This window comes from Amblyomma americanum, chromosome 1, assembly GCF_052857255.1.
Source record: "Amblyomma americanum isolate KBUSLIRL-KWMA chromosome 1, ASM5285725v1, whole genome shotgun sequence".
In the NCBI taxonomy this organism is placed as follows: Eukaryota; Metazoa; Arthropoda; class Arachnida; order Ixodida; family Ixodidae; genus Amblyomma; species Amblyomma americanum.
In genome coordinates this window covers 371498924-371507873 of record NC_135497.1, presented here as the reverse complement: position 1 = coordinate 371507873, position 8950 = coordinate 371498924, and the positions used below count along the sequence as shown (strand labels likewise).

General features: G+C 52.9%; 1 protein-coding gene across 1 annotated transcript in view; it reads right to left on the bottom strand.

The window, feature by feature from the left end:
- Positions 1–3924: 3924 nt before the first annotated feature.
- LOC144122118 (uncharacterized) overlaps positions 3925–8950 on the bottom strand; it is a 61272-nt gene continuing 56246 nt past the window's right edge. The window contains exon 9 of the mRNA XM_077655649.1: positions 3925–3984. Coding sequence (XP_077511775.1) covers positions 3925–3984 — 60 coding nt within the window. The remainder of the gene's footprint in view (positions 3985–8950) is intronic.

Here is an 8950-nt window from a genome sequence, read left to right as displayed (position 1 = left end):
TCGTCTTTACTCACCTGCGTTGTGTATCGCCGCCAGGAGTCGGTTAATTAAGGGCAGTGCCAACACATCGACACCTCAACTGCAGCAATTTTTTTCTAGCCCATGCGTTCCGACAACGGCTAAACTGTACCATTTGCTCTCAAGTACACGCATGAGTTTCCAGAAAGGGAACGCGCGAAGAGTAGCCCGCGCACTCCATGAGGCGCAGGGCGAGTTTGACGCATGCGCTAGCGACTCAAGAAGAACGAAGGCTGCGGGGCAGCCCGCTCCGCCCTCGAGACGCGACTGCATGCAGCAACAACAGTCGCCTAGTTCGATTGAACTGAAAATAATTGTTGAATTCAAAAGATTCCTTGGTTTCTAACGACACCCCTACTCATTAGCGTACAGTCGCAAGAAAACGTAAACACTAGGCTTACATCCTATCTGCAAAAAATATCGCGGATTGTGGCCTATGGGCTACGTGCTCGCCTCGCAGTCTGGAGGTCCTCGGTTGAATTCCCAGCACCTTCATAAAACGTTTTAACGCGTAAGCGTTGAAGACGCCGTTAGCCAGAAAATCCGGCGTCGGCTAAGCGGTGTGAGAGAAAAATCATGAGAGTGAATCTGGTAGGTGGTGCCCAGAGAGCAACCCACGAGGTAGGTGGGCCATCTAGGTCACGTGAGCTAGCTTGCTGCGTGATCACAACCTGCCTACCGGGTAGTAAGAAAAGTGCCCACCGTGGCAGTTAAAGTAATCATTGGTACGTGCCCTGACAACGCTGCAACCTTAAGTTTCACCTCACCCCGAGTAACCGCCGTCCGATCTATCCGTCTTCATTTCTGCGGAATGACCAATGTTCGATACTGAGTACAGCTCCCACACGTCCCTCGCAAGCTGCACGCAACTACGTTTACGTTGCCTATTCAGCGTTCAGGTGATCCAGGACATATGTTCACGATTTTCAAACAATTTTAGAGGTCATGCTCTGACAATTGTGTGACACTGCAGCACTGAACCTATAAGGACTACTCCGCTTCAACGCGTTTGCTGCCATTTGCACTCACGTGACGTCACGGTTGCCCGACATCGCCTGGACGAGTCCTGCCATTTGGACTGCCCGAGTGGCGTCCTAAATACCTGTGGCAATTTTTCAATCATATCCGAGCATTTAGCACTTTCGGCGATTTCCTTATAAAATTTTTAAAACTAAAAATCGCTTTGCGAACATATCGAAACGGCGCGCAAATTCACGCAAATGCAACATCAGCATGCGATATCTATCTCTAAAGAGACCGACCATGCAAAAGAGCATGGTCCGTTTTTGAGAACTTTCTAACCAGCATTGGTCAACTTTCTGCTGCACGGCGCAAAGTAGATTCACGGCCCAGCCAAATAAATCGCTGGTTCCTTGGTCGGATTTGAGCTGAGTTTCCGATAACATGCATATCAATGTGGGGCTGAGAGCCCACCTTTGTGCGAATATGTTACAGCAGTACACGCTTCGGTGCTGGGTTCTTAGGGAGTTGCAAACTTAAGTCGATCAAAATCAGGTGCGTCTTCGCTTGGTGCACATCGAGATAAACAGCAGGAGCCGCTTTGCGGCGTGCTGTTTCACTGCTCGTGCTTCGCCACCCAAGAGTGGCGTCGCGAAGCCGCCAACGCTCCACCTCCCGCCCAAGAACTGGTCGCAGTCGCAGCCGTTCCGTGTCCTGCCCACCACTTCCAGGCCAAAGGGTCCACGACTCTTCCACACAGGTGAGCTGGGGGCCGCAGTCTTCCTCGCTCGAGAAGGAAAGCGCGGAGCTAAAAGCACAATTGTCCTCCCAAAGTCGCGAAATTGCTGCTCTAAAAGAGCAACTGCAAAACCTTTTAAGGCGTGAACACTTCCCACCGACATTGCCCCCAGTGGTGCAATCGCCGACACATCCAAACGTGCCCCGTTCCTACTCCGTCTCTTCCCTCTCCGCCTCCTCCTCGCGCGCCACGTCACCGGCACGTGGGCTGCCCGCTAAACGCAAGTCCGCCGATGACGCCAATTCTCCCTCCCAACCAGTCACTGACAACCTTGTACATCAGGTGACGTCTTTCATGCAAGATTTTGAGAAACGCATGATGGCGACGCTAAACACGTTCCGCTCCGAAATTCAAACGTGGATGGAGAACATTTCTGACCGCGTGGCGGCGCTGGAAACCCGCCAGAGCAATCTGGAGGCCAATGTCGCGCAGTTACAAACTAAGATTCACGAGCCTCTCCCCAGAGCTCATACGCCACCCCCTGCATCTTCCGCTCTCTCCGTCATTGCCCAACATGGCTGCGACACCCCAACGCATTAAGGTGTGGCAGTGGAACTGCAGGGGTTTTCGCTCAAAGCGAGATAACCTGCAGCTTTACTTACAAACCCTCTCTAGCCGCGACGCCCCCGCGGTCATTGCGCTTCAGGAAACTCTGACGTCAGTCAAGCTCCGAAACTACACCGCATACGAACCTTCTACCCAGCCACAGACCAGGGTCGCCACGCTCGTACATCGCAATCTCACTGCGATAGAGCACCCATTAGAGGTAGACGACATAGACGGTCTCCTGCTGGAGCTTCTCCCTCCCACACGCGTCACTTAGCTTCCTCATCCTCAATCTCTATAGACCCCAAAAGGTCCTCCTGCCCCTCTTCTTGCGGCTTTCCGCAAGACTCTCTCGATCAGTTCGAACAACTCTCTGTTGGTAGTGGGTGACTTTCACGCCAATCACATCAGTTGGGGGTACCGCAAGAACTGCCGCAAAGGCACCTCCCTGTGGTCATTCATTCAGGACGAAGGCCTCTCCCTTTTGAATGACACCACGATCCCCACCCGTATTGGTTCCAGTGTTCAGCACAACACCAGCCCAGACCTCACAATTAGCAAACACATTCGCGACAGCCGATGGATCAACACGACACACTCCTTTGGCAGCGACCATTATATCATTTCCATAGAGGTCAATATCTTTTCGATTACCTCGCCAAAACGACGAGGGACACAGGTGGGGGATTGGGACAAATTCCGCCAACTTCGGCTCCTAACCCCGAACACTATCACGGACCTCTCTGAATGGACCGCCAGCCTCAACCGCGATGTCGCCCGCGCTACCTCCACCCCTCCCGAACCTGAGGACATGTCGGCTGCTGACAGCCGGCTCCTCCCCATGTCGGAAGCACATGCCAGCCTGCAAAGGCGCTGGCTCAAATCAAAAGCACAATCGGCCGCTCAAACGCCGTATCGCTCATCACGTACGCGAGATTGAAACACATGCACGCGACCTGGCCCATCAACAATGGGGACAAGTCTGCGATCGCATGAGTGGCAATTTAGGCCTCAAAGACACCTGGTCCCTCCTCAGACATCTCCTGGACCCGGGTCACACGAAGGCCACCCAACGCAAGCATGTCACACGCATCTTGCACCAGCTCCCCCTCTCAGACGATGCACTCCTCCAAGCCCTCAAAGATCAATATATCACCACCACCCCTCCCACCCCCCCCCCCCGTACACGGGAGACCCCAACCCGGAACTCGACGCAGACATCTCTCCGGCAGAGGTTCGGGCGGCCATGCACAAACTTCGGACCACGACCGCCCCCGGCGCTGACAGTCACCAACAAGGCGCTCCGCAATCTCGACGGCCAGTCCGTGGAGGCTGTTGCAGACTTGTTCAATCACTGCTGGCGAACGTGAACCCTCCCTTCGCAGTGGACTCATGCCCGCATAACTTTCATCCCCAAGCCAGGAAAGCCTCTTGAGATAAGGAATCTCCGTCCCATTTCCCTTACGTCTTGCATCGGCAAGCTCTTTGAGCACGTCGTCCTTGGTCGCCTCCAGGAAAACATGGACGACAACCTCCTCTTCCCCCCAACGAAGGTTGGTTTCCGTCCCCATCTCTCCACCCAAGATATCATGCTTCAGCTCTCAGAAGACGTCCTCCACCCCCGAAACACGAGGCGCACGCGCGCGGTCCTGGCCCTGGATCTAAAACAGGCATCGACAATGTACATCATTCGGCCATCTTGGACGCCCTGTCGTCCCTACACGTCGGCACTCGTACCCATCAGAACGTCTCAACCTTCCTCCGACACCGCACAGCTGAAATCACTTTTGGCTCACTCTCCTCCCCTGTTTACACCCTCGGTAGCCGAGGTACCCCTCAGGGATCGGTACTTTCCCCGCTTCTATTTAATATAACTCTCATCCCCATGGCAAAGGCTCTTTCAGCCATTCCCGCCCTCTCGCACTCTTTATATGCCGACATCACCCTGTGGACCTCCACGGGTAATGTCGGCACCATTGAAGAGACACTACAAGCGGGGGCAGATGTGGTCACCTCCTATGCCTATCAGGTCGGTCTTGCATGCTCTCTTACAAAATCGGAACTTCTGGTCCTTCGCCCCCTCGGGGAAGACTGGACAAAACTCCCCCACCTGGCATCGATGTCACCATTGATGCTACCCGCATACCAGAGGTAAAGTTCGCATCCTCGGAATTGTTCTCCAGAACAATGGCAAGAACACTGCCACAATCACCAAGCTCACTGCTACCGTTCAACAAACCGTTCGCCTCATCAGACGAATCGCTAACACCGAGGCATGCGGGAACACGACCTCCGCCGCCTGATCCAGGCTTTCGTCCTTAGCCGGGTAGTATACTCCCTGCCCTATCTCTTCCTCTCTCGAGTAGAGGAGAACAAAGTCAACTGCCTCATCCGTCAGGCGTACAAGACGGCCCTCAACCTCCCCAACACACGTCTAATGAACGCCTTCTTAAGATGGGCGTACACAACACCCTCGCTCGCCGAGCTCACCGATGCCCATCGATCTGCCCAACTTGATCGGCTCTCCTCCACCCTAGCCGGCCGTCACATTCTTGAAGCCATTGGTCTACACCCCCCTGGCTATTATACCTACACCTTCTCCCTCCCACGCCGCACACGGGACCTCATCACCATTCACCCCCTCCCCAAGAACATGCATCCCGAGCATCACGCGGCTCGTCGTGCTGCTCGGGCTGCAGCCCTACACAAACACTATGGCGCACAGCCGGAGAGCGTCTACGTCGACGCAGCCTCTTACACCTCCTCTTCCGCCTTTGCCCTAGCGGTAGTGTCCAATTCGTACACCCCTATTACGGCAGGCACTGTCATTGCTTCCACTCCTGCGGAAGCGGAGGAGGCAGCCGTAGCCTTAGCCATCGCTACTACATCGGCGACCCACATTTTCAGCGACTCAAAGACCGCGGTCCGTAACTTTGCGAAAGGCCGCATCTCCGAGCCCGCTTCCCGGCTTCTAAGCCTGTCTCCCGCCCCTACCCGACCTATTCAGCTTCTCTGGGTCCCGGCCCACGCCGGCCACCCGGTTAACGAGGCAGTTCATTCTTTAGCTCGAGGTTTCGTCAGCCGAGCAGGAGCCGCCGACGCCTGGGGAGACGCTCGAGATCGAATGATCGCGCATCACGAGATCACTCTACACTACCGCGAGCAACGGCTAACGTATCCCCCTCCGCAGAAGTCTCTCACTAAATTGCAGCAGGTGACGTGGCGACAGCTGCAATCCCGCACCTTCCTCTCCCCTGCCCACTTAGCCCTGGTTTACCCGGGACTGTTCACGCCAGTATGCACCCTCTGCGGCGCTCCGAAAGCGGATTTTGCACACATTCTTTATTCTTGCTGTGAGCTCCTTCCATTAGCCGATTGGCAACTCACAGTCCTCAAGCGATGGGAGGCTGCGGTGTCCATTTCTGACCCGGCTGCCCGGCAGCTAGTGGACTGGGCTTTGGAAGTCGCTGAGAAGCATCACCTTCCGGATATGACGCGCATCCAAGAGCAATCCCATCACTGGGATGTAACAATTAAGGCTTGCTCTACTTTATAAAGTTTTTCACCACCACCACCACCTCGACTACTGATCGGGAGTTCCCGGGTTCGAACCCGACCGCGGCGGCTGCGTTTTTATGGAGGAAAAACGCTAAGGTGCCAGTGTGCTGTGCGATGTCAGTGCACGTCAAAGATCCCCAGGTGGTCGAAATTATTCCGGAGCCCTCCACTACGGCACCTCTTCTTCCTTTCTTTCACTCCCTCCTTTATCCCTTCCCTTACGGCGCGGTTCAGGTGTCCAACGATATATGAGACAGATACTGCGCCATTTCCTTTCCCCCCAAAAAACCAATTATTAAACAAAGGAGGTGTTCGACGAGTTGAAAATTGTTTTTTCGGAAAGAAAATGGCGCAGTAACTGTCTCTCATAACTCTGTGGACACCCAAACCGCGCCTTAAGGGAGGGGTAAAGGAAGGAGTGAAAGAAGAAAGGAAGAATGAGGTGCCATAGTGGAGGGCTCCGGAATAATTTTGACCACATGGGGATCTTTAACATACACTGACATCGCACAGCAGACGGGCGCCTTATGCGCTCATCTCGTTTCATTACGGCAAAAAATGCATTTAAGGCTTAGTGCTTTTACTAATGAGCCGCCTTCCAAAACTTTCAGATATAAAGTGCACTCTGAGCAACGCTGACGCACATGTAAATTGGCAGCTGCTTAGTTCGGTTATGCCGGGATACACGTAGCGAGAGGTACCTTTCCTTGGCTGAACTTGTTTTTCGGAAATTCTAATGATGTGATTGGTCACACGACGGGCCTTCACATTCTCTTCTGTTGGTTCCTGTTGACTGACGCCTTCAATAGCCTCCATTTCAGCGGCTATGAGCCGTCTATTACGCTCGACAGGTCTGGCAAGGCGTTTCTGTCTCTGTTCGGGCGCCTCCGCTGCTCTATTCGCCTTCTAAGGCTCATTCTCTCTTTGTTAGGTAGCCATCTGCTAGGCGACAACCTAAGGACCGGAAGAGTTAATCTTCTCTCGTCTATGCCGCCGTTTAGCAGTGGCGGAATCTTTCTCTGCATGCTTGTCAAACGTTGTGATACACACGACTGACTGACTGGCTGACTGATGTTGCTGAGAGGAAGAAGGAAAAGGAAAGCGAACGGGCCTGTCTACTGGATGAAGCCGAGCGACGCTCGCTGCCGCGTGCTGAAAGTAGGAAGGGTAAAGGATAGGAGAGCAAAGAGTGAAAGTAAAGACGCGCCGCGGTAATATGCCCTGTGCCGATCCCGGAGGCAGTGCAATACTGGGCCGACCCGTGCCAGAGTGCTTCAAGCCAAGCACTCCGCCATATTCCAAAATTAAGTCTTATATCTGTGGTACAAGGACCCGCAGCCGATTACAGACGCCCATTGCATATCCGCACAATGCTCCGCATGGGACGCGCGGTTTGGGTGATGGAGCGGCGTGCAGCGAGGCGGCGACGAAGAACGCGGCGCAGCTTTGTGGTTTGTCTGGTTACCGTGGTGTCGGCGCATGCGAACAACTGCTCATCCGCGTCACGTCCGCTCGGCGTCGACGGTGGAGGGGGTGCGCGGCGACGGCGAAGCTCACGCCGCACCTTGCTCCCCCACATTGCCATGGTAACAGCACATGCGCACAACTTTCCTCTCCCATGTACCGCGAAATGCTCGACCGGTAGCCCAGTGTAGCTCCCGCTACACAAAAAAATTAGCTGCCATTCAACTACTGCTGAACCTGGTTAGAGAGCGAAAGCTGTGGTGTATCCGGCAACTAGACGCGCGGCTTGGCATCTGTAACGTTGAGGGCATTCCGCACATCAGATAATCAGCGCGCCCACCCTAGCAGGTGGCGGTTAAAATAATGGTTGATAGCGAGAGGCTGGTCACCCAATAAACGCTGCGGCTTATTGCTGCAGTTGCGCGTGTCTGCCACAACGTTGTTAGCGCTAGTGCATGCAGCCCACATCTCTCTCTCTCTCTCTCTCTCTCACACCACAGCCATGTACCTCAAAGCGCGATTGAGGCGTCCACTGTCCTAGGGAGCTAGTCATGCGCCTTCCTTTGCTCAAACCCATTGGAGTCTAAAGCGGTGTCAATGCTAACGCCAATGAAAGCGAAGAACGCCGGCGGTACGCCAGCTTCTGTGCCGCGTTTCTGCTACACCGTTGTGAACGCCAACGCGTGCAGCCGAAGATTTGTTTTTAAAATTGGTTTTAAAGAAATGAAATGGCGCAGTAATTGTCTCACATATATCGGTGGACACGCAACCGATTTTCAGGAAAGGAACACACACACACACACACACACACACACACACACACACACACACACACACACACACACACACACACACACACACACACACACACACACACACACACACACACACACACACACACACACACACACACACACACACACACACACACACACACACACACACACACACACACACACATATATATGTGTGTGTGTGTTTGTGTGCGTGTGTGTTCCACATATATCTGGGGCCATATATATATATATATATATATATATATATATATATATATATATATATATATATATAAAGACCGCACCGCGGTCGAAACGTTGATAAATAAAAGTGTCCTTGTAGAAGTGCCCACTTCTCTTAAATCTATATATATATATATATATATATATATATATATATATATATATATATATATATATATATATATATATATATATATATATATATATATAAATGTGTGTGTGTGTTCCACATATATCTGGGGCCTCCCGAAGCGCGCCGTAAGGGGTTTGACTTCTGGCTCACTTGAAGGTCAAGACCGCGAACACCGCGAAATCGTTGCGAGGTATCGTAGTGAAGCTTTCGCTACAAAAAAATTCTTCCAGCACAAAGCACAATGTCACTAGGCGCGCCGGTGGTCTCGACGTGACCGCAGGTTTAAACGCAGCTGTGATAATAATAAAAGTAATTGGTTTTTGGGGAAAGGAAATGGCCCCGTATCTGTCTCCTATATCGTTGGACACCTGAACGGCGCCGTAAGGCAAGGGATAAAGGTGGGAGTGAAAGAAGAAAGGAAGAAAGAGGTGCCGTAGTGGAGGGCTGCGGAAT